General features: G+C 38.1%; 2 protein-coding genes and 1 long non-coding RNA gene across 4 annotated transcripts in view; 1 reads left to right on the top strand and 2 right to left on the bottom strand.

The window, feature by feature from the left end:
* LOC110579117 overlaps window positions 1-26,265 on the top strand; it is a 255,213-nt gene that overhangs the window by 114,230 nt on the left and 114,718 nt on the right. Inside the window, exon 3 of one of the 2 annotated variants that reach the window (XR_002480228.1) lies at window positions 11,158-11,256. The exons of the other annotated variant lie outside the window; for it this stretch is intronic. This is a non-coding gene — a long non-coding RNA (uncharacterized LOC110579117). Of the gene's footprint in view, window positions 1-11,157; window positions 11,257-26,265 lie in introns of those variants that run through there. 2 annotated transcript variants of the gene reach the window in all.
* LOC110579116 (myelin P2 protein) lies at window positions 5,995-10,039 on the bottom strand. Its single transcript, XM_021688663.1, has 4 exons — window positions 9,930-10,039; window positions 7,696-7,868; window positions 7,064-7,165; window positions 5,995-6,045 (listed from the first exon to the last, which is right to left on the bottom strand). Exons 1-4 carry the CDS (start codon window positions 10,000-10,002, stop codon window positions 5,995-5,997), a joined length of 399 nt encoding a protein of 132 aa, XP_021544338.1. The 5' UTR covers window positions 10,003-10,039.
* LOC110579111 (fatty acid-binding protein 9-like) lies at window positions 20,890-24,221 on the bottom strand. Its single transcript, XM_021688660.1, has 4 exons — window positions 24,149-24,221; window positions 21,701-21,873; window positions 21,103-21,204; window positions 20,890-20,940 (listed from the first exon to the last, which is right to left on the bottom strand). Exons 1-4 carry the CDS (start codon window positions 24,219-24,221, stop codon window positions 20,890-20,892), a joined length of 399 nt encoding a protein of 132 aa, XP_021544335.1.

Consider the following 26,265-nt stretch of genomic DNA (forward strand, 5'->3'; position numbering starts at 1 on the left):
TTTATTTATTTATTTATTTATTTATTTATTTATTTATTTATTTATTTATTTATTTATTTATTTATGTTAGTGAGAGAGAAAGAGAGAGCAGGAGGAGGGGCAAAGTGGGAAGGAGAGGGATAAGCAGACGCTGAGGAGAGCATGGAGCCTGACATGGGGCTCCATCCCAGGACCCTGAGATCATGACCTGAGCCGAAATCAAAAGTCAGAACTTAACCGACTAAGCCACCTAGGCTCCCCTACACTATCTATCTTACTTGATGCAGCTTACATGCACTGATGTTGCATTAATAACTTGAAAACAAGTGCAATTATAGAAAATCAAGAATAACTATACTCTAATGCCAAATGCAAGATTGTACAAAAATTCATGTCCATCTTAAATTCCAACAAAGGAATAATATTACTTGGTCGTAATGAATGTGAAACTTAGACTTGTCACATATCTAGTTTTCAGAACCCTTTAGCTATAGAAGCATCAATCCTTTGGTGTTGCTGGGATATTCACTTTACACCAGCAGACCAATTAAAACTGTTGCATAGGGGCACCTGGGTGGCTCAGTGGGTTAAGCATCGATTCTTGATTTTGGCTCAGGTCACAATCTCAGGGTCATAAGATCAAGCCCTGCCTAAGGCTCTACATTCAGTGGGGAGTCTGCTTAAGATTCTCTCTTTCTCTCCCTCTGCCCCTCTTCCCACTCTCTTTTTCTCAAATAAATAAATAAATCTTTAAAAAAAGATAAAAATCTATTGCCTTGCAGTTGGTTACTAAGGGGAGGGCTTTAGATAGTGCCCAAATTCCAGTCCAGGTAACTGAGATCTGAACACTTTGCATGTCATCACTGATTATTTTAATAGATAGCAAAATGTGCAAGGTGCTATTTCAAAAATTAGTCCCATACTACGTTTTTTGAGTAATTTGAACTTGATTCCTAAATTCTGCTGAAAATTAGTTTATATTTTGCAGCTGTTTTAGCATTATTTTATAGCTTTGTTTTCCCTGTTGCTCCACATTTTGCTATTTTGAAACCTTCACTTTTCCATATGTCATGGATAATGGCCAATTGTGTTGCCTTCTGGTGGAAATAAAGATAAGAAGTAAACAGTTGCTTTCCTAACAAAAGACTTGATTACATCTGCGTTGATTTTACCATAGTATTTTCACTACGTACTGTTATTTTGTGTCACGTTGGGGACATTTGGTACTCCTGATTTTGATGACCTTTCACTCCATTTTAATGGATGGCAACATGATAATAGCCTACATTAAATTTCTAACTTTGGAAGACTTTGGCACAGTGGTTCCCAAACTGGCCACACATTGGAATCACCTGAAAAATACTGATGCCTGGGTCTCACCCGTCACCCATAGATTATGACTTAGTGGGTCTGTGGTACAATCTTGGTATTGGAATATTTAAAACTTCCAAATGATTCTAATGTGCAACCATATTTAAAGAGGTACCACTTAGTTTAGAAGAAATATTCCCAAAAGCTAAGCCAGAGTGACTTAGTAAAAAATTAGAAATATTACAGTCAACATGACACTAAAACTGTTACTGGTAAAATCTAAGTACTCTGCTACTTCCAGGCAGTGGTGTGCTAGTGAGTAGGTTTCTTGGTTGTTTTTACGCTTATATAAATAATATTCTTAATAAATTTAGCCGCATTGTGTGCAAATCAGTATCAACAGCTCTGAGATCTTGTGAATTCTCTTCATTTTGAGGTATAATAAAGTCATGTATGTTACTAGGTAAATAATAATAACAAAAGACATTTCTCTAATGCTTTTCCAATGCCAAGGACATTACATATTTTAATTTATTTATCCCTCACAACTCATTGAGGTATGTTCTATTATTATCCCCATTTTTACAGTGAAGGAGCTGAGGGACAGAGAGGTTAAGTTACTTGCCCAATGACACATAGCTAGTAAGCAGCAAATTGGAATTTGAACTAGGCACTCTCATTGCTCTTAGCCCCCATGTTCTTTCTTTCTTTCTTTCTTTTTTATTATGTTACGTTAATTACCACCCCATGTTCTTTCAAAAAGAACTTTTGGTTCTATCAAGAAGAATTGAGAATCAAAATTATATTCCGAGATGACTTTTTGAATACTGCAGAACTCCAGCTCCCTGCCCCACTTCTGGTTGTTTGAAAATCTTTTTCAAATCTAGCAGCATGGAGCACCTGCTGAAATGATCATTTTGTCTTTCTCATTATCAGTGTAGTTCCACTTTTCCTGTTACAAAAACAGAAACTGCTCATGACTTTTGTATAATAGAGCAATTATGTTTATTGAGGAATACATTTTATTGCAAGTCGTATTACTACAACCTCTAAAAATAGCACCACAGTTTTAAAACTCTCCTTTTTTATGGGATTATCTGGCTGGAGCCAAAAAATAAATAAATAAAAAAACCACACCTCGGTTATGATGCCTCTCAGACACGTGTTGATTAAATGCCCAGGGGCAGAGAAGGACTTGCCAAGTATAGCTTTAAAAAATTTTGTTGTTGTTGTTTGGAAATAACTTTAAACTTGCAGAAAAGTTGCAAGAACCAAACTGTTACAAAGAAAAGACATATAGGTTCTAGTCAGATTTGTGTATTAAGTTTTACCCCCATTTGCTTTGTCAGTTGCTCTCACTAATAGATATGCACACACACAAATACACATAATTTTTTTCAGTTTTTTAAAGTAAATTGCATATATTATGGCCTATTACCTCCAAATACTTCAGTGTGTATTTCCCAAGAATAAGGATATTCTCTTGCATAATCCCAGTACACTTCTAACCTAATTTGTCATCTATATTTCAACCTCTTTTTTACTGGATTTAGTCATCACATATTTTGAATGTAATTTAATCTAGAAAATTTCCACAGAGCCTTTCTTTGTCTTCTATGACGATGACATTTTTGAAGAATTCGATCAATACCACCCTCCTCTTTTTTGATAGAACATTCCTCATTTGGAATTTGTCTGATATCTCCCCATGATTAGATCCAGATAGGGATTCTGGACTGAAAAACTACGTAAGTGATGTTCCTTCTCAGGGTATCACATTTGAAAACACATGTTCTTCTGCCCCTCTTTGGTGATGTCAGGGGTGATTACCCAGTCAAGGAGTTGCCCAATTTTTCACTGCATAGTTAAACTATTATTTCTCCTCGTAACTAATGAGCAATCTGTGAAGAGATATTTTAAGACCAAACTAATATCCTTCTCCTAATCAAAATTGCCCTCTAGATTTAACATCCACTGGCAGTTCTTGCCTGAACTACTGTGGTAGTTGAAAAATGATGACTTTCCATTTCTAGCACTCCTTCCACATATACCGGTCAGCCCATGGCATTCTGCTACAAGGAAGACTCTTCTCTTTCTCTCTATTATCATTACGGATTCATGGGTCCTTATTTTTCCTTCAATGGCTTATAAGTTTTGATTTTTTTCTCAATTATTTTATTTTTCAAATTGTCTCAGTCTGAACCAAGGGGAACACCTCCAAGCTGGCCTCCATATTTTGGCATGCTTCTATTATTTTTTTAAACACTTCTTTACTTTCTGGCATAACAAGATATTTCAGGCTCATTTTGTACCTACCCTGACCCCACATTGGAATTAGTTGCTTCTCCAAGGAACTCTCATTCCTTTTAGTGGGGAATGACATTGGACACCAAAGTCTGGGCGGTAGGTGGACTCATTCCTTCTCAGGTGTCATTGCTTCTAAGCTCTTTGGGCAGATAGATCTGGGAAATATATGGGTGTATATACACATACACATAAATACATGCGTATATACACACATAAATGCATGCAGATATGCATGTACAATTACATACACATATGCATATATATACACATGCCTTAGAAACCATAAATTTACATCTATTCCAGTCCATTCTCACACGATTCTTTCTTGCCCCTCTCATTCCATATTTGTATGTTTCTCTTCCACAGTGAAAATCCTGGCCCCTAACAACATCAGCACGTTTGTCATTTGCTCAATCATACAATACATCTGAAAGAGTTTCATTATTACTTGGGCACAGTAGTCCCTATTCCTGCCTGTCAAAAATCAACTAGACCCAGTAACTCAATGCCCAGTTATTTATGCAAAAGGAAGGAACTCATATGTCCACCAACAACCTTGTACAAGAATGTTTATAGCAGCTTTATTCATCAAAATATGTTTGGCCAAAATGTTTTGGCCAAAAATATTTGGCCAAAAACTGGAAACAGTCCAACTGTCTTAAGAGAAGAAGGGATAAGTGAACTGTGATATATTCATGCAATAGAATACTACTTAGCAATCAAAGAGCAAACTACTGCTGCATGCAACAATATGGATGTATTTCAAAACCACTATGCTGAGTTTAAAAAGGCAAACAGAAAGAACACATAATGTATGACTCCGTTTATATGAAATTCAAGAACCGGCAAAAATAATCTCTAATGGCACACTTTAGAGATTTTCCAAGAAACAGACATGTTTCTAATAGGTGTGACCAAGGAGACAAAATAGAGTAAAGGTTTAGCAAATGAGCTCTCTTCATTCTCTACCACTTTGGGACTTTACACAAGTTATTCTATACTGTTTCCTCTTTTATAAAATGGGGATAATAATAGTATCTACCGGATAGGGTGGTTGTGTGAAATTGTATTAAATAAGGCAAAATGGCATGAAAATTGTCTGGTAGAGAGTCAATGAGCTTGGCACACAGCACACATATAACGTTCGGTAGCTGTTAGCATCAGTATAGGACCTGTGTTCATGCATTGCCCTATATAAGTATACTGCTGGCCCCTCATCACTAACAACACTGAGGAAAGCAATACAGAAATATTCAGTAAGAAACCATCAGGTTTTCCATATTCTTTGACTTACTAATCCCTCTCCTGGAAAAAGTATTCAGCACAATCAGATATATACATGAAGGCAATTTTTGCCAAATAATCTGTGATAACTCCAAACTGGATATAACATAAAAATAGAACTGTTATATTATAGAATCATAATAAATTATGGTATAGCACCTGTTGAAATGTGGAAGAATCCTTGTTAAAGTCACAAAAAGCAGAACGTAAAACAGAATGAGTACTGTGGTTGCAGATGAGAATGATATGTTCACATGTGCAAGTGATGGCTCATACCATGCCGAATGGGAGCAGTTGTTTTCCTCTCCAGGATTTAAAAAAATTTCCTGGTTGCCTTTTCATTTAAAAAATGTATACTTTTTTTGAGTTAAAAATAATATTATCTGTATAAAAACCTGCACATTAAACTGTGATTTAAAACCCAAATGATAGAAACCAAATGACTACTTCATCTGGTGGAGGTGGGACAGGGCAGGACACTGACTGGGAAGAGGCATGAGAAAACTTTCTGGGAGTAAGGAAGTGTACCATTATTTTGATCAGGATGTGAGTTATAAGGGTGTGTGCATTTGTCACAATGGCTTGAACTCTACCCTTGATATCTGTGCATTTCACTGTCCTTAAATTACGCTTCAATTTTTAAAAAAATTGGCTGGAGTAGAGGCTGCCCTTTTAGCTGAAATAGAACTCTGATTTAAAACAGCTCCTTCTTGTAGTTTGTCTCACTTCTGATCCTCCTCCCCACCATGCTGGGGCTACTCAGATCAATACATTTACTTCCTTTTACTATCCAGTTACTTGCTTTACTATCATTTCGATATACAAAGTACAACATAGGTTAGAATTTCACAGATAACTAAATGACATTATCAACTATTTAGGTCTGGCCAATATACATACTTTAATAGAGTAAGGAAATGCATACAAATTGAAAATGTTTAAACAACACTGAATTTTAGATTAATCCTCAGTTTAGGCCTTTACCTATTTGATCTATTAGGACAAAAGCAAAAACAAACAGACAAATTGCAGAGTAGTCGGGCCTTGCCAATGAAAACCGTTGATTTCCAACATCAAATGATCAAATATCACTTCAATGAGGAAATAATTTTCTCAGACCTTCTCATAAATTCTGGTGCAGACCACGCCCTTCATTTTACATTCCTTAAGAAAAGAGAGAGATTCATTGAGTATATAAAACTCAAACTAGGAACAGCAAATTTGCACATAGCAACAGAAAATAAAAACAAGCTCATAAGATTAAGCTTAGAAAGGTACATCAGTATGTCAGTCTCTGACAATTCGGAATTATGACATTGAAATAGGAGAAACAGTTTTGAAGTCAATCTATGTTACTATGGAAGAATTTTCTTAAAGTGGCAAGTTTTTATGCATAATTTGTGTGCATTTAAATCTAAAAGTGGATTTCAAAACTATATGCATATTTGCAGCATCTGAGGAGCATTTAAAAATACTGATGGTTCCTTCTCCCCCAAGAGATTTGCATTTAATTAATCTGTGTCGGGGGCCCCATATTGGTATTAACTCCCCATGAAAATCTATTTTGTAGCTAGGGATAAGAACCTCTAAACTAAAGGAAAAAACATTTAAAATAACATGAATCTATATTCAATGTATGTATTAGTAAGCACAGAAGCTAAAACTTAAAAAAAATCGTTAGACGGCATCTCATGGAACCCTGCTCATCATTCTTTATCTGCTGACTAAAAGGTCTCCTATGAGCTGAGCTTCAATTATTGACATGGTGTAGTCCAAGTTACTTCGGATTCTTGAAAGCAAAACACTTAGATATCTACAAATATTCTATAATTGAGCCGTTCGGGGTTTGTTTTGCTTTTAAACTTAGACTTGCTTTTCTCTTTGTGAGTCCAAATTGGTAAGATTTATCCATACTTTCTTTGACTTTGCTGTTATTTTTAGGTGTTGTTATTTCTAAAATAACAAATGGGCTTTGTTATTTCTAAAATCTTGGACCTATACTTAAAGTACTGTAGATGAGTCTTCATGGTTGAAATATCATCTAACCATTAGCTCTGACTTTATCCTTAGCCATTCTTATCCATTGGTATTGCAAAGAAAAAGGAATATTTCGAAAATAATATAACCAATTTCTCTATTTAAATACCATTATTTTTGTATTTAGAAGTGAAAATACTCTTACCTCTACCATTTTCCCATCCACCAACTTTCTTTTTATTGTCGTCTCCTTGCCATCCCATTTCTGCACTTGATTTAATGAGCCTCTTGACAAGGTTACAATGCTCTGCAGAGACAAATTCACATAATCGAGTTGCTTGGACTTTGGTTGATTAAGGAAGCGGTTCATTCAGTATCGAATTGTTTTCATAATAGCTGTCTCATGAAGCACATTCATTTTCTATTTTATTTTATTTTATTTCATTTCATTTATTTTTTTTTAAAGTAGACTCCACACCCAACATGGGGCTCGAATTCACAATCCTAAGATCAAGCAAGGCTCCCCCAAGGCACATTCATTTTCTTTCTTTTTTTTTTTTAAGATTTTATTTATTTGAGAGAGAGAGCACACAAGCAGGGGGAGCGGCAGGCAGAGGGAGAAGCAGACTCCCTGCTGAGCCGGGAGCCCGATGTGGAACTCAGTCCCAGGACTCTGGGATCATGACCTGAGCCCAAGGCAGACACTTAACCGACTGAGCCACCCAGGTGCCCCAATTTTCAATAGAATGGGGGTAGTCTACCTTTATGAACACTAACAGAAATAATCCTCTCAAGCTGGAGAACGAGCCAACTTTGAAGAGAAACATTAAAATTTACCTTTGTTTTCCTGCTGTCAGCTGTGGTTTCTTCAAATTCCTGACCTAACTTAAAGGAGATCTCTGTATTTTTAAACGTACTTTCAGTTCTTATAGTTATAACATCCCCTTTCTTGCTGATGATCACACGGGGTTTGGCCAAATTTCCCAGTTTTCTGGTGGCTAACCCCACACCTGTAAATCAAGATAGTGTTAGAATTACGTCGACAAAGAGATGTACCTAGAGAGACTATGCATGGCCGCATTCTATGCTCAGGTGTGGAAATGGCGGGTAGCATCAGTGAGTACTGAGGGCCTCCTCCCATGTTTCACCACCTAATGGAAATACATGTCCATCGACTTAAATATTTTAAGTTTTATTATTACAAGAGTAATGTCTGCAGATTTTAAAGATAAATGTGTTTAGCCTAAATAGTGCAAGTCATCCCCTTTTACCACATCCCAATCCCACAGTCTTTGAAAATCACCAGTGTTTTGTATGAATCATTCCAGACATTTTAGTTTTTACATATAAATATTCTAGGTATTTTTAAAATGCAACTATGACAGATACATACTGTTCTATGAATTTTTTCTCCTCAGTAATACATTATGGATATAGAAAAGAACTCTCCCCACATCCTTTTTTTTTTTAAAGATTTTATTTATTTGACAGAGAGACACACAGCGAGAGAGGGAACACAAGCAGGGGGAGTGGGAGAGGGAGAAGCAGACTTCTGCGGAGCAGGGAGCCTGATGCGGGGGTTCGATCCCAGGACCCCAGGATCATGACCTGAGCCAAAGGCAGATGCCTAATGACTGAGCCACCCAGACGCTCCTCCCCACATCCTTAATAGAATCTTATTTCTGAAATTTTGTTGTGGCCCCTAAGTTTATTTATTTATTTATTTTAAAGATTTATTTATTTGACAGAGAGAGACACACTGAGAGAAGGAACACAAGCAGGGGGAGTGGGAGAGGGAGAAGCAGACTTCCCGTGGAGCAGGGAGCCTGATGTGGGCCTCGACCCCAGGATCCTGGGACCACGACCCCAGCCGAAGGCAGACGCTCAACGACTGAGCCACCCAGGCGCCTCGGCTCCTAAGTTTAACTGGTAGGAAAAATCTATCCATCTCCTTTCAAGATCTGTACCATTACACGTAATCATAAATAAACTCATTTTTTAAAATTTTCTCCATCTGAAAAACAAAACAAAATTAGACTCTCAAGTTTTATTACTAAAACTATAGAAATACAGGGAAAAGGAGAAATGTCAAATGAGAGAAATAAATGAAGGAAAAACTACTTTCATATAAATATATGAATATATATATTATATATAATCTCTGCAGTAGAGCCTGAGAATTTACACTATACCAAACCCCGAAGTGATCTTATGCATTCTAAATTTGAAAAATGACAGAATTAGGGAGTCCTTCATCGAGGCTCTTGTATTTTGCTTCTTCCTCAACTGTAAAGTCAAGTCCATAAATCTAACCAACCTCATAGTATGGATTTATACCCATAAGGTCTCATAGTTTTCTAGGCAATATGACATGATTTTGCTCATTTTACCTAAAAATACAACTCTTCTCATGAGCTTTCTGAACAGGTAAGTAAAGTTACAGGCCCTTTGTCAAGCATAGCAACCTGGGTCATTGGCATCACTTTCTATTCTACTTAAATAGCTCCAAAGACACTTCATACCTATTGTGCTCATATCAATGTGGAACATTCTCTAGAAATAGTATAAAATAAAGTAGATAAAACTATTGACTGGATTTTCCATCTTCATCCATGGCTCCAACTCCAGGAAAGTAGTGTAAACTTCTGGTTTAGCTAAATACCAAAATTTTAAATTGAGGCTTTCTATTAACTTCAATATTTTCAACTCCTTATCTTATGAGCACTTCAGCTTTTATAAAACGAACCTTCAGGAAAGCCAGAGGATGGGTTGCCGAAGCCTCTAAGATTTCTTTCCTTTAAAGCAAAGCCCTACTGATACGAAACCACCTTTGAAATCAGTGGAGTTCCACGCAATTAAGCAGCTCTTAGGTTAAAATCTATTAAAATTTCCACAAATGAAGTACAATAAACTATTGGAAGGACACAATAGAAGTTTAATTGCAGAAAAGGATTGTACTTGAGCCTCTGCAAACTTCCCCAGAGTCCTGGAAAAGGAGTTAGAAGGAAATAGTCATGCAGCTTTTGCAAAAAAGGATCTTCCCAACCAGAGCTACAAGGAACATTTCTTACCCAGAGCTTTCATGTAATCATCGAAGTTCTCACTGGAGACAAGTTTCCAGGTGCCCAGGAATTTGTTGCTCATTGTGATGGATGAGAATTCAACACAGCTCTAGGTGAGATTCAGGAGACTCAAATGAGATGCTGAAGCCTCAGAAGATTCTTTTCAAAGATGTCCAAAGCATGTGACTCTCACAGAGACCCAATGGGGAAAAGCAGTGTCAGGACCAGGCAATGAATCACCCGTTAGGACAAAAGAAAGCCCCACATAATGTTTCCTTTAGTCTCCAAAAATTTTTATAAAGATCAATGAGAGTACTATTTGAACCTTCAAAAAAATTTTTGGTCGATCTTACATTTTTAAGAAGTGCTTAGTCTTTAATGCTTTGGAAAAGACTCCGTGAATTGAATCCTATACCAGACTAAATTATATGAGCATGAATGAGAGCGCGCGCGCGTGTGTTTGTGTGTGCGCGCGCTCAAGCATCTTGGTCACTCTCAATCCTGAGTCTGCACAATTAAGAATTCTTATTGAAAGAGAAGAAAGAGAGGAAAATGTCCATGAGTATTGTGATAACCGCCTCAAATATGTTGTGGGAGAGAAATGCAGGGAAGCAGTGTGAGGAAGTATTCATAGGTAAAGGAGGCTTGGCATAGTTCACATATCCCAGGCAGGCAGAGTAGGCAGACAATACGGTCAGTCTATTACAGCAGAGCACAGAAATCGTATTCATGGGATGGCTAAGAAGGAGCACTAGAACACGATCTTTGGCCACAGCAAAGATTTTCATCTAAAAAAAAAAGAAACCTTAAGTCCAAATTAAGCAGGTTCTTAGTTGATACAACAACTCTGAGTTTAAGCCCTTTAAAATAAATCTTCAGTTTTATAAAGAGAAGAAGTTTCTATATAAATAATACTAATGTATACTAAGAGCTCATTATGGGCCAGTCACCCTGCTCAGTGCTTATTATGGATTATTTCATTTAATTCTCTCAACACCTCCAAGAGTCAAGTACTATTATCACATCCATTTACTAATGAGAAGGTTAGGTAACTTGCTCCCAAAACTTGAATGAGGAGAGGCAAGGTTTGACCCTGGCATTATTCTCCAGCCCGGACTTGGGGCCATTATCTTACCCTGCTCCCTTCATATCACATATGCACAGTGGCCTTGGCCAAAGGTCAGGTGATACCGACATCACCATGTGACTAAATAGAGCTAGTCCTTTCTGCCCCCAGATCAAGAGAGGTGAAAGTCAAGAGATGAAGCATCCAAGCTACAGGTACCTCAGAGCCCCAGTCTTCGACCAGCGGGAGCAGACATAAAACCACTTCAAATGTAAGTGTTGCTCTTGGGAGTACCGTCTTGCCGCCATAACTTTTCCTAGTGGTTTTCTATATTGGCATCAGTCCTGACTATGAGATAAGTAATATTACCAGGTTGTAAATATTTGTACACAGGCTGGCAGTCTTCACAACAATGGGATATTTTCCCATGATCATAACAGGTTCGCTCGTAACAGGTAGAATTGCTGGCTTTCTGGGCTCAGGTTACCAATGTCATAGCTGAGCCAGAACCATTGCATTTATGTCCTTAGGGTCCAAGTTGGGTCAAAATATGGAATCATATACCGTGACTCCGAGTCTCACCTTACATTACTCGTGCATGGATAACTCAAAGTGGGAATGAAACAGTGACAAGAAAAATTCCTCCGCTAATCTGCTAACCCAGTCCTAGACCCAGGAGAATATAACTGGAGGAAGGACATTGTACTGGGATAGAAGAAACAGCTATTTAAAAAAGGGCTTTGGATTAGAGAATGTATTATTTTCTTTTTTTTAAGATTTTATTTATTTATTTATTTACTTACTTACTTATTTATTTAAGAGAGAGAGAGTGGGAGGGAGAGCGAATCTGAAGCAGACTCCGCGCTGAGCACAGAGCCTGACCCGGAGCTCAATCCCACAACTGTGAGATCATGACCTGAGCCAAAACCGGGTCAGTTGCTTAACTGACTGAGCCACCCAGGTGCCCCAAGAATGTGTTATTTTCTTATCTAAAACACTTAATAAAAATAAATGATGGTATCACTTGTGTCCTCAAAAATATTTTTTGTGACCAAACTTTATTGAGAAGTGTAGCATTCAACATTTAGGTGTTTTGCCTAAATCTGTGAAGGACTCTTAAACCACCCCACTTGAGCTGAGCCCTTGTATTCAGAGAGACTGATATAGGAGAGCTGTATGAATTTTCAGCAGTCCCTGTATTGCACATAGGAATAGCTGTGGAGTTAAAATATAAACATTGAGCTATGTATTGGCAGGGCTTATAACTTTGAAGCAATTTTAAATAAAGAAAAGAATTTTCTGTTTTAGCTTATCAGCAATGTACCTGACTGCTGGAATGAACCAGATGTATTCAGACAAAGATAAAATTCTGAGGCTCACATGTGAGTCAAAGGCACAGATCAAAGCAAAGAGCAAAGATCCAGACTGAACCAGGCTTGAGACATTAAGTCACCCCTAGCTAAGAAATTCCTCAATATCCTAGTGAAAAACAGTGGATAATAAACACCAGAACCATATTATAACTAGATACATATATTTAGACTTGAACTAAATATTTGTAGAATGGATATACAATAGTCTGTTTACAATATGGATTCACCTTTCATAGATTTATTGCCTACGTAAATTCTCACGATAAGGGGAGCTACTTGAATCATACAATGAAAAGAACACCCACGGGTCCAAACAAAATAAAGAAAGCATGCTCTATATAGCATGTCATGTAAATATTCCTCACATATTGTCTTCAAGCTACATCCAATTATATATTTGGAAAAGTGATAGCCAACCATCCTATAGTAAATGAACAAAGACTTCATGATCATCCACTTGAGTGCTGAAGATCTGATTCCATTCCTTTCATTCATGTAATAGCAAAAATATTGACAGCCTACTAAGTGCTAGGCACTGTTCAAGGTTAAACATCATTGAACAGAATTCCATACCCTTTTGGAACTTACTTTCTCAATTAAAATTATTATATTTGTAAAATAGAAATACTGTGATCATAATTGGTGGCATGAAAAGCACAGCAAATAACGTGTCACTATAAATAAAATGGTCATTTTTTTAAAAATAACTGAATAAACAAAAATGGACTTTAGAATTTTCACTTCCTTATGATAGATGAGGAAATCAAGCTAACTTTCCAACTATGACATCTTAGAAAAAACATGATTTTTTTTTTTTTTCAATTTTTCAAGGCATCAGAGAGAGAAAAAGGCAGAGAAAAATTAAGGGTCTAGAATTTGGGTGAAAAAGGCAAGGCCAGAGAAAACAGTCCCAAGCGGACTGCTGTGGCTCTAGGCATTTATGAATTCTGCAAAAGGCAGATGAGAGGCAAAAGTCTGAGGAACGTTTATGACCGTGTTATAAGGTTTAGGGGAACAATGAGGGAAAATTCCTGGTTAATCAACACGCTTTGGTTTGGGACTTTGAAAGATTGCAGCATAGGGAAAAAGGTGAATTAAATAGGCCCATGCTAACAGCAATTCAATTCTTAAAATTAGTTTAGTGTGATCTGGACAGCCAGTGAACCTAGCTACCAGTCAGAAACAAACTCTCTCCAAAAGAAGATAATGTCACCATAAATCTAAATTATTTCCGCAACTTTTCATCTACATTGTTAATCAAAAATAAGTAGGGGGACACCTGAGTGGCTTAATCGGTTAAGCGTCAGACTCTTGGTTTTGGCTCAGGTCATGATCTGGGAGTCCTGGGATTGAGACCCACATGGGGCTCTGCGATCAGCATGGAGTCTGCTGGAGATTATCTCCCTCTCCCTCTGATGATCCCCCTGTTCGTGCATGCTCTCTCTCTCTCTCTCAAATAAATGAAATCTTAAATAAGTAAATAGAGCAAAGAGATAGGAAAATATGCTCAAAAAGCAAAAGAAACAGGAGTCCACAGAACTAGATGATTGACAGAGCAGATATTAATAAAAACAAACATGTTATAGAAAACATCATCAAAACCAACAGTTCCTTTAAAAACTAATAAAATTGAGGGGCACCTGGGTGGCTCAGTCAGTTAAGCAACCAACTGTTGGTTTCAGCTCAAGTCATGATCTCAGGGTCGTGACAGTGAGCTCCGCATTGGGCTCCCTGCTCTGCAGTGAGTCCACTTGGGATCCTCTCTCTCCCTCTGCCCCCCACCCCACCTGCCTTCACACTTGCACGTGCTCTCTCTCCCTCTCTCTCAATAAATAAATAAAATCTTTTAAAAAGAAAAAGACTGAGAAAATTGGCAAACTTTTAGCAAGATGGACTTAAAAAGAAAGAAGGCAAAAGTTATTGATTGCAGGAATAAAAAAGGGCATATCAGTATATCCTAGTTATTAAAAATTATAGTTACATAACTTACAGTAATTAAAAAGATCGTAAGAAAATATGAGCTACTTCATGCCAATAATTTTTCAGATTTAAAAGCAATTTTATAAATTCCTTAGAAAACACAGTTTACCAAAAATAATACAAGAAGTAAAAATGTGATTACTCCCAAATCCATTATTTTTGAATCTATAGTTAAAATTTCTCTCATGAAGATACTCCAGGCCCATAAGCTTCACCAATGAATTCTTACAAATATTTACAGAAAAAATGACACCAATTTTACACAAAATCTCCCGGAGAATAGAAAAGAAAGTACTAATTTCCAACTTGCTTCTACCAGGGTCTTTGCACGTGCTCTTCTCCTTTCCTGGAATGTCTAACCACTCTCATATGGTTAATCCTTAAACCTCAGCTCAATCATAGTTTCCTACTCTTGGGTTGACATCCTTTAGATTTCAACGCAATCATCTTTCTTAACCTTTTTCTAGTATAACATCATTGAACAGTTACTGCAATGGCAATTTTTATTAATTTTGGATATCATTTGATTAATATGTATATCGCCCACTGAAGTCTTGATTCCATATAAGTGGGGACAACATATGACTTTCCTTGTGTAGTATCCCAAGTCTGTAACACCATGCATGGACACGGTCAATAAATATTTGTTGACTGACTGAATGAAGAAAATATAAGCTTTTCTACTTATGGGGGTTATTGTTTGCATTAACTCATATAATAAATATTGTGAAAGCATCTAAAATTAGTGCTTATGATCAACAATATTATTCTCCTAAACTTCCTTCCCTCTTCTACCTCCCCTGCCTTTTCTTTCTTTCCTTTTTCATACCCACGAAGCACAGAAAAGGCATTGGCTGTGGGTCATATCTAAGTGTGAAATTTAATCACAACACTCATTCCTTCATTTGGTCACTCTTTCAGTCAGTGGTAAAAGCAGGTGATTCTTCCCATGTTCAGGATGACATGATCATAGTATACCACTAGGAAAGCGTATGTAAGGTAATTCCAAGATTCATTGCACATATTCTCACCTGCATGCATGCAGACAATTACTCAAGACAAACTGATTGAACTGAACTAGCAGGGAGGGAACATGGTGAGTGAAGAAGCAACAGTTCCTGCCCATATGGGCCTTATAGTCCAGTTAGGAAGATAGACATTAAACAAACATTCAGAGACCTATTAGAATATTCAACTGTTATTTTCCTTTTTTCCCAATTATTATTCTCTATCATTTGCAGGTGGAGGTAGTGAGGATACCATTAAAGAGCCAATGAAGCATTATTATGTAGAAAGATCCCTTATGGAATTGTTTAGACACCAGATGCTGTGAGACTGATGATCTGATTTATCTTCAGAACTCAGCCACTGAGGCATCTGGTGCCCCCCAGCAGCTATTTGACAGAAGGTGACAACAGCACTTCAGGCCGGATATCTTCCTATTACAGGTTTCTAGTGTTTTTCTCTACGTTTAAGAATACTGTGATTGTAGGGGTGCCTGGGTGGCTCAGTCATTAGGTGTCTGCCTTCGGCTCAGGTCATGATCCCGGGGTCCTGGGATCGAGCCCCGCGGGGAGCCTGCTTCTCCCTCTCCCACTCCCCCTGCTTGTGTTCCGCTCTCTCTCACTCTCTCTGTGTCAAATAAATAAATAAAATCTTTAAAAAAAAAAAGAATACTGACATTATAGTTGCTTTCTTAATGCGAATCATGTCTTAGTCACCAGTGGATAGTTGACCTTTTGGTTGCTATGGTGACAGTTGCTGTGACATTTATGCTGCCCAAAGGTAGTTAATAGCTTTTCTTTTGTTGAATGTCAATAAAGAGAGTGAAGTGGTTTTTGATTCATCCAAACTATGCATTTAGCTTTGTTTTTACTAGACTCCAGGAGATATGGCCTCTTTTTCAAAATCTCGTCTAAGATTTCAAATCATTATTCCTAATAGAACACCTGAGAATTAGAGTTCCTCATTCACTGGGGAGGAAATAGAAGACAATTTCTGCATTTCCATTTCTTTTGTTAGTCATTATAGCATATACCAAGCTGGCCACAGTTTTTCTCCTCGATTTGCATTTTTTCCCTCTTAGCGGGAAAGTGACATTCACAGCATTAAAGAGGTTGTAGCATAAAGAGCCATCAGAAATACTTTTTAGGACTCAGCCATCTGCTCCCTTACATCTGATGGGAGAAAGGAATCCCTGAAAAATAATTCACTTGCAAAGCATAGTGAGAAGCGTCTGTGTCTAGCTTTATTTCATAAAGAACAAATATAAACTCATAAAAGTTGAAGTGATTTTCTAATTGTGTGTTATATAGGTAGCCTACTTTATTTCTTGATTATATCTTATAAATGCTTTCAATAACTGAGATGGTAAAAAGGCCTTGAGAGAAAACATTACACACACGTACACACACACACACACACACTGTATTTTCTCTAAATGTTCAATTTAGAAATCTTAAGACTTTGGCATTAGGTTATTTCCTGATATCTTACCCTAATTTTCCGTCTACACAACTCTGTCAAGTAGATAGACTCCATTTTGCAAAGGAGAAAACCAAAGTGGCTAAGCAGCTCGTGCATGCTCACGTAGGCGTCCACAGCGGAAGCAGGATTCAAGTCCTGCTCCGACTGGTTCTCAAACCCCATTCATTCCACTTCACTGTGGTGTGCCCCTGGGGTAACAGACAAGTCCCATTCTAGCATGGGGTGGGTGTCTAGATGGTTCCTCCCCAGTCTTGTCCCTCTCCAAAAATTACATAGGCTGTAGATATCAAATTTCAAAATGGATGAACTATATTTTTCCTGAACTTCAATTTAGAAATCTTAACCTGTAGCTTCGGGATTAGGTTATTTCCTGATATTTCATCCTAATTTTCCATCTGTTTTTTTTTTAAGATTTTATTTATTTATTTGAGAGAGAGAGACTGAGAGAGAGAGCACATGAGAGGGGGGAGGGTCGGGAGGGTCAGAGGGAGAAGCAGACTCCCTGCCGAGCAGGGAGCCTGATGCGGGACTCGATGCCGGGACTCCAGGATCATGACCTGAGCCGAAGGCAGTCGCTTAACCAACTGAGCCACCCAGGCGCCCCCATCTATTTTTGGTTACTGTCGTTGCAAAAGTCGGTTATCTTGTTATGGCCAGTGAAGAAACGCATGGACTGTTATGTTTATTGCATTTTTGTGCAAAAAGTATGACAATTAAATACACTAAGAATGTTCAAAACAAATAATTTTGTCAGTGATTTACTAAGTAGTGTTGGGTAGCAAAAAAAGAAATCTGGTGAATTATTGTTTGGTAGTAGTATTAATCATGATTTTAGTATGACTGATCTTCAGATAATTAATACCTTCCCACAAACTTCAATGTGGATTTGAAATATGATGGAATTTGACTTACTACTAAGTCATTTAGGTTAAAAATATTCAAAAAATAAAATATATTTTCCTGTGTGGCTTATAAAAACTACTCTCACTTCCTTTATTTCAAACCCCTTTGGAAAGTGAATAAATAATGGCTTTTTATTGCTCAGGTCACTATAATGAAAAGTTCCATTATTTCCAACACAAGTTAACAAATGTGACGTGCTATTATATAATTACAGATAGATAATGATAAATCCAGTACGACTTGACAAATATGGCGTGTTATCATTTACTTACAGATAATGACTTTTGAAGTCAGATATACCAGGAGACTGATCATGTGAAAGTCTTTAGCAAAGACCAATGATTCTAAGTATAAACTTCAGTGAATTTTTTTTCCTACAGAAATTTTGACATGAGTTGACTGAGAATAAAAGTAAAAGCAATAGGGTTTCAAGATGTCGGGCTACTTATAACATCAAAAGTTGTGAGCTCCACGCCTAACATGGTGCTGTGTTCCAGCACCTAACTTGGTTTTGAACAGTTGTCAGAGTAAGAATTTGTTGAGTGAATGATTTCCTCAGGAGTAGTATGTTTGATTCAACCTAAAAAAGTATTAATTATCCAAAGATCAGTCGTACTAAAGACTAAACATCAGGCTTTTGTTTCATTTAGGCTCTTTGTACCTTGAGGTGTGGCATAAAGAGAAGAGAAATAAGTCTTGAAAATTCAGAACTATATTATTCTTTTCCTAATTATGCCTCTGTAAGGGCACCTGGGTGGCTCAATCAGTTAAGCGTCTGCCTTCAGCTCAGGTCATGATCTCAGGGTCCTGGGATCGAGCCCTGCATCGGGCTCCCTGCTCCGCGGGAAGCCTGCTTCTCCCTCTGCCCCTCCCCCTGCTTGTGTTCCCTCTCTCGCTGTGTCTCTCTCTGTCAAATAAATAAATAAGCTCTTAAAAAAAAAAAAAAAAAGGAAAACTGCAAGACACTATGATATTAAAAAAAATTATGCCTCCGTAAATCCGAAGATTTATTTTTTAAAGAGTTTATTTATTTATTTGAGAGAGAGCGAGAGAGCACGCACGTGCGCCAAGTCGGGGGAGGAGCAGAGGGAGAAGCAGACTCCCCACTGAGTGGGGAGCCCAACATGGGGCTCAGTCGGGCTCAATTAGAGCTCAATCCTGGGACCCTGGGATGATGACCTGAGCCTAAGGCAGCCGCTTAACCATCGGAGCCCCCCAGGCATCCTATAAATCCAAAGATTTAAATGAGAAGTGCCTAGGGCTTTTTAGAGTAGTATCCTCTTCCTGAGGGTTGTTAGAAATCCTTCCACCCCTACTCCGAGGGGCACTGCTAAAGTGGCTGTCCTCTGTATCCACCTTGCAGACTGTCCTCTGATTAAAGAACCATTGGCCCTCTTTGTGCAAGGACACCTGGGGGGTTGAGAGTCTGACTTCTGGAGAACAAGCATGGTTACATTTTGTATGCACTTGAGTCCTTTAGGAAGGACGGGCACAAGTCATGTGGGAATGACTGTCACTGCCCACATCCAGCAGCTGTGTGGCCACTATCAAGCCCATCACTTCAAGTGCACTGCTGTATACTTCTGGTTTTAATATGACAATCCTAGTTCCTTTCCTTGACCTCCTTACTTTCCTTGATTCATTTCTTGCTCCAGGGTCATGCTCAGTGCTTTTGTATATTACCTTTCAGTTTCATCCTCCTAAGGTGGCCATTCCCCCCAGATTGCCTAGGGCAGTTCCCATTTATGCCTGTTGTCCGAATGTAATTACTGATAACAGCCCCTTTCCACTATATATATATATTTTTTAAAGATTTTATTTATTTATTTGAGAGAGAGAGAGAATGAGAGACAGAGAGCATGAGAGGGAGGAGGGTCAGAGGGAGAAGCAGACTCCCTGCCGAGCAGGGAGCCCGATGCGGGACTCGATCCCGGGACTCCAGGATCATGACCTGAGCCGAAGGCAGTCGCTTAACCAACTGAGCCACCCAGGCGCCCTCCACTATATATTTTTTTAAGATTTTATTTATTTATTTGTCAGAGAGAGAGAGAACATAAGCAGGGGAAGCGGCAGGCAGAGGGAGAGGGAGAAGCAGGCTTCCTGCCAAGCAAGGAGCCCGATGCGGGACTCAATCCCAGGACTCTGGCATGACCTGAGTGAGCCGAAGGCAGACGCTTGACTGAGCCACCCAGGCATCCCCCCTTTCCACTTTAGGTAACAAATTACATGGACATTCTACTTAAGCACATATTAAACATAACTCTTAGGACTTATTTTTGACCAACTACTATCTATTTTTAAAGTACCACATGATATTTACATAATTCTTTGTCTTTCCTTTTTCCCTCCCCTCAGGTTTTCAGACTTTACACTTTAATTTTACCTATATTAATCTCTTCTGCTCTAAGCCCTGAGAGTACTTCCTAGCAACAGTCCTTAATGAAATTATTAAGGGACTTTGTGTAGCTCTAACAATTATGTTCCAACGAGGCATTTAGAAATTCAAGACTGGCATTTAACATAATGTCATTCTGCAAAGACTAAACTGTAAGTAGTGGTGACAGATGCCCTAGCCTGATTATTTTAAATGGGCTCATAGATAAGTAAGACGATAATTATTTTAAATGTTCTTCCATAATAATTCAACCACAGTGTATGAGGTTCAGGCTCTATTTTGTGTTTCATCTATCCCAATGACTTCAAGCAGAGCCGCCTTCTGCAAAAATCAAAAGTCAGCAATGTTGGTTTTCAGCATCTGTGCTGCCCAAAGTAGTTTCCAGTGATTGAATCTCCAGTGTATTATACCCTCTGTGAGGTCACAGGAATTTCCACAGAGCACTCTTTGACAGAATGTCTTAACCTAAATGGAATAGGTCCACTGGAGCGAACTCAAGGACTATGGAAGTCAGGTGGACAGAGGCTTAAGGGGACTTCGGTGCTCTTATACTCATACCACAAGCAAGTAGCTTCTTACCTCACCAATTAATCCGCTTCTCCCCAACCCTCACTATCACACAGCTCCAAAACTGCACTTAATTTTTTGGTTTTATTGAGCAAATTTATGTTGAACAATTATTTAAATCACCGGCCCTGAGGCATATCTTCTTCAAGTCCCAGCTTCCTGTTAGTGAACAAGTTTCCACTGATGTAGACACTTCCTTCATACCTTTTCATAAATTCGAGTACTGACAGTTTTATTCATGATATATTCCTAAAAGCAAAAAGGGATCTATTAGAGTTGGCAGACGACAGTTTAAACTTGCTCTGTCCCTCCTTCCCCAGACTCTCAATTCAGGATGCACAGCAACTGAGTAACTTGAAAGGCATGCATCAAAGAGGAGTATCTAAAAAATTCAATTCATCGAAAACTCACCACTACCATTTTTCCATCTACAATTTGTCTTTTGATTGTTGTCTCTTTGCCAAGCCATTTTTGGACATGAATCATTGCACCACTGTTTAATGTTATGATGCTCTATAAATGCATAAAGGAATCAGTTAGAAATAGCAATTCACTACACTCTAACCTACCAAAAACTAGACATCTACTTTTTCATTTCTGTTTTGACATTCTTTTCCCCCAAATTCCCCCCTCAGTTCTTGTCATAAGTTAATATCAAATTAGAGAAGTCTCAAGAGATTATTCAATTAATGCTCTCCTTCCCCAGATGAACAATACCTAAACTGTTTGTGAATAATTGTTCTCTTCTATTGCTCTTTTATACAGTGAGAAAGAGAGATCATAAAAAAGTGAAAACATGTCAAATTTTTTGGGCCTGTTAACCATCAGAATAATTTGCGAAGGGATTGGCTTTAGAGATGTTCGGCAGTAATCAACAAAGCAAGCCCAAACTGACTTGGTACTTAATCAAATTAGATATGAATGAACCATGCTCAACCACCTTCTAGTTTTTTTTCTGGGTTATCTAGTTTTTTTCTGGATTCTTCCACCAGGAAGACTTAGTTCTTACCTTTACTTTCCGGTTGTCTGCTGTGGTTTCATCAAATTCTTCCCCGAGTTTGAAGGAGATCTCTGTGTTCTTGAAGGAACTTTCCGTTTTGATGTTCACTCCATCCCCATTGGCACTTATACTGATTCTTGGCTTTGCTAACCCTGCAAGGTTCCGGGCTGCTGTGCTCATCCCTGTAAGGCAACATGCCTTCATAAGACATTTAGGAAGTACTAACAACCATTTTGGAAAGCAATTTAATGAGAATACATACTTCCTCCATTCAGGTTTTGGGTAATGTGCCATAATTTCTTCAGTGCTCACTGTGATAGTGGGGTTGAGCCAAACAAGCCCATTCAGAAGGTATATCTAGTAATTACACTTGACATTTTGAAAAGCTAAATTCACTTTTGAGGCTATTGTGCCTCCTCTAAAATCTTCCAGACTCATGCTTCATCTAAAATGTGTATGTGTATGGTGCCTTTCAGGGGATCAGAACTCACGCTTTACCTCAAGGGGTGTTATAACAGCAGTGTGGAGGTTGTAATTATCCTCATTTTAGAGATGAGTACACAGTGTCCTAGAGACGTAGAGAGGCTTATTCTAGGTGATGTGTCTGGTAAGTAGCAGAGCTGAGATTTAAACACAGGTTTTCTAAAAGTCTAAGAATTTTAGCACATTTTAAAAAAACAAACTAAGAAATACAATTTTCGGAGTATCTAAACTACTCTAAAAGATCATGACTTATAAAGTCCAAGCTCCAGGGCGCCTGGGTGGCTCAGCCGGTTAAGCGTCTGACTCCTGATTTCAGCTCAGGTCATGATCTCTGGGTCGTGGGATTGAGCCCTGCGTCAGGATCCCTGCTCAGGGTGTCTGCTTGGGATTCTCTCCCTCTCCCTCTGCCCCCCGCCCTGCTCTCTCTCACTCTCTCTCAAATAAATAAATAAATAAATAAAATCCTTTAAAAAAATAATAAAGTCCAAGCTCCTCTCTTATTTGCAGATTACATTCAGATCTGGCCAAGTAAAGAAGAAGTAGGCAACCTAAAGAATTTGGCTTAGAGCCTGGCCCTGTGGTTGGGGGTTGTCCACTGTCAAACTTGATTCCTGTAATAGGTAGGCGGAAGAACTGAGTCTTCTCTCTCATGATCAATATCGAACTCGATTTCACATTTAGATTGTGGAACTGACAAGACACACCTGACTGCAGAGAGGCAGTGTTAGCTGCAGATCACAGAAGAGAGAAGAGTGGGGTGGTTACAACGCGGGCTTTGTCACCTGTGAGCTCAGCATGTCATTCCTTTCTCTAACCTTCAGCTTTCTCAGCAGCGGAACACGGATGACTGTAGTACTTGCCTCCTAGGTGTGCCAGGAGGTGAAGGGAAAGGACTTAGCATGGCGGTGGCACACAGTAGCACGCAGCTGTTCTTCTCCGCCTAAGCTCAGCTCCCAGTCAAACCAAGTGCTACTCTTGCCATAAGCCCAAAGTTTCTTAATGCCCCCAAATTTAAACTCAAAACAGGTGAGTCTATGAATCCATGAAGAAACAGGGAAACAAGTTTCTTACAGCTCCTGGAGAAAGTGAATACTGAGTGTGAAAAAGGGACAAATGTTACATTATGAACACAGTGACTTATTATTATGCCTTGATCATTTCCGCCAAATTTAAAGAAGGAAATTCTTGGCTTTATATACAGTTTATTATTGCAAGGGACTTCTCTTAATTAAATACTAAAAGTTACTTAATCAAATATTAAATAATTTCCATTCTCCTAGCATTAGTGAGAATAGTTTAGTTGTTATAGGTCTGAGCCATTATAATTAATGTTTATTCAACTTGAGGATAGAGCTAAAGGATGAATAGGGTTTATACTTCTGAGAAATATTGTCTCTTGATGAACAACAATCAATTGTTGGTGAGACAGTCGATGAGTAAAAATGTTCCATTTCTCCGATAAAAAATTCAAAATTTTTCAAAATATTTTAAAAATAATCTCCCATATGTATGAAGACTCTAAATGTTAACCAGATTTCATTTGTTGCTATTGTTCTTTTGAAGTCACAACTAAAAGCAAACCTTGGAACAAATTTAGCAGAAAAATTTAATTATAGATATGATTATTATCTGTAAATTTGAAGCTAGGAAATGCTATTAGTTGAATCGATGAAGCTAGAGATAAACTCTATCCAGGGCTTAGGATGAAGAAACATTTTCAAAAAGGATAAACGGACTTAAATACACAGATAATGACTAGAAGGAAGTATCTGTGAGCCTTGTATTCCAAAAAGAGACAATTATTACTAGTAACAAAAAAAAGTAAAAGCAGATACATAAACTTTGTTCATCTTATATGACTATTTCCTAAGATCACAAAAGAGAGAATTGTAGGAAAATTCATTGTAAAATGCAAACCTAACCACATCACAAAATGTGTTGCCAGTTTCCAAATCTCGCAAGGGTATTTCTTACCCAGTTGTTTCATGTATTCCTCAAAGTTTTCACTGGAGATCAGCTTCCAGGTTCCCAAGAAGGGCTCAATCATGATGGAAAGCTTGCTGAGAAGAGGCACTCACAACCAAAAGCCCAAGAAACTTAGGGAATGCAGTGCTACCAGAATCTTAATTTAAAAGGCATCTTCATCATGTGACTTTTCTGAAATGACCAATGGGCAGCAGCAAGACCAAAGATTCTAGTTACCAGCATGACTCATTTTATTTACCTCCAAATTGAGAAACAGAAAATCAACATGTAAAGTTGAATTTAAGTCAATGATTATAGCTTCTAGGAAAGAGATTTACACCCGCAAGTCACCTGATAAATATTATTTGTGGAATGGAGACAATTTTCAATATATCAGCCCTTTGAAATTTGAGTGCTGAGTCAACTCTGAAGGAATATCCCAACAAATGTCCAATAAACACCTGACTAAGGTTGTTTTCCCACCTGGTAACAGAAGCACATCCTCGCTTGGTCCATCTCAGCTGTTTTTTGTTTGGACACGTCATGGTACCAGAGCACACTCTTCATTAAAATAATCTCCTCCCCTCCCTCCCCTGCCCTCCTTGCAGGGTTGATGAACTGATACTAGTTAATGTAACTGAAATGTCTTCAGTTGCTTGGAGTGAGATGCAGAGTATTATTAATATTATCATTGTTGTTCATCAAGAGTAATTGCCCACTGGGAGGAAAGGTGACAATTACCATTGAAAGGTGTTTTGTGACTTAAGCCCTAAAAAGGAGGTGGAGCTAATGCTTAGCAAATTCATCTTTTAGGCTTCTTACAAGGTGATCTTGATTGTTAAGATACTACTTGAAAAAAAAAATCAAAGATACGGCTTGAAATTGTGAGGGGACGTTTTAGAGAGAAAAACAGCATCTTGGTATCTGCATTCTAAAAGACAAAGGCAGTAGAATTTAAATCTCTGTACAATGACTTCTGAAATCATCTTCTGTAACCCACGTAATACAGGCTTTGCACTTTTGCCTTTACTGAAAAGGATTATGTTCAGAGGCTCTAGATTTATATCTCAGCTTTGAATTCCAGTTGTTTTGAAGAAGGCTGGAAAATTAGGCACCAGAAGAAGAATATTCATACTGTATTCTGCCTGTGTCAAATATTTCTTCCATTCAAAGAAATATTTTTTAATCATCTGTTTGTGGAAAAAACAAATTTTTGAAAAGGTTGATGTTTTGGCACCATAATGTTATAACTTAAGTGGGATAAAGAATTTCTTTTGATGACAACATGTAAAGAAGAAATTTACAATGCAGTATCTTTATAGATGGAATAGTTACTAAAATATTTGGAGGGCAAAACAGGGGAAGCAAAAACTCTAGAATCAGTTTCAGGAAACTGAGACCTCTCCCCAAAATAAGTGCCTTAACAGTTGAAAGTATACTCAGAGGTGATGTTCAAATAAAGAACAAATGATCAGATCTTGCTTTACTGGTTCTAGATGTGTATTTACATTATCTGTTTGAAAGGCTAGCACACCACCATGGCTATATACGTCTGCCAGGGGGCTAAGGTACATTAGTATAATCATCCTTGTTCCAATTTCCCTTCCATTGATTGATTCCGAAATCAACCCTGTGATCCATTTAGAGAACTCAGTTGTCCCATGAAACAAAAGGGAAAGTAAAAATTCTGGCCTCCATAAAATTCCCTTACCCCTAAAAGAAAGAGCCAGAGGGACCGTTTCTCTTCTCCTCTGCACATTTTGCTTTTTTTGTATGATATTTAGGACTCCTGCATCCACTGTGTTACCAATTCAAAGATGAAGCCAAAACTGAGCATGGCAGAGGGGAAAGTGGGGAGGAACTAAGACCATTTTATTTCTGGAATTTTGAATATGTGAATTAATAAATTTCATTATTATTTAAACAACGGTGTGTCTGAGTTTTTGTTACTTGCAGCTTAAGCCTTTGTAATTGATATGCCTTAGTAAATAGCTTTACCTAAATGATTAATTTGGACTCTCAAAGCAACCAATTCCATGTATCCTATGATATTGGCCTCATGCATAGCAACCCCCACCTTTCCAGGTCTGACTCAAACATTTCCTTCTCTGTGAAACTTCTTCAGA

Source organism: Neomonachus schauinslandi, chromosome 4 (assembly GCF_002201575.2).
Source record: "Neomonachus schauinslandi chromosome 4, ASM220157v2, whole genome shotgun sequence".
Classification (NCBI taxonomy): Eukaryota; Metazoa; Chordata; class Mammalia; order Carnivora; family Phocidae; genus Neomonachus; species Neomonachus schauinslandi.

What these genes read in the sequence shown, in the direction of transcription:
- LOC110579111 (XM_021688660.1), bottom strand. Translation starts at nt 24,221, where the DNA reads ATGATTGAGCCCTTCTTGGGAACCTGGAAGCTGATCTCCAGTGAAAAC. An exon ending in GGAATACATGAAACAACTGG is followed by an intron (nt 21,874 to 24,148) that starts GTAAGAAATACC and finishes GTTGCCTTACAG; the next exon opens with GGATGAGCACAGCAGCCCGG. An exon ending in CAGACAACCGGAAAGTAAAG is followed by an intron (nt 21,205 to 21,700) that starts GTAAGAACTAAG and finishes ATGCATTTATAG; the next exon opens with AGCATCATAACATTAAACAG.
- LOC110579116 (XM_021688663.1), bottom strand. Translation starts at nt 10,002, where the DNA reads ATGAGCAACAAATTCCTGGGCACCTGGAAACTTGTCTCCAGTGAGAAC. An exon ending in TGATTACATGAAAGCTCTGG is followed by an intron (nt 7,869 to 9,929) that starts GTAAGAAATGTT and finishes CTTGATTTACAG; the next exon opens with GTGTGGGGTTAGCCACCAGA. An exon ending in CTGACAGCAGGAAAACAAAG is followed by an intron (nt 7,166 to 7,695) that starts GTAAATTTTAAT and finishes TTGTCTCTGCAG; the next exon opens with AGCATTGTAACCTTGTCAAG.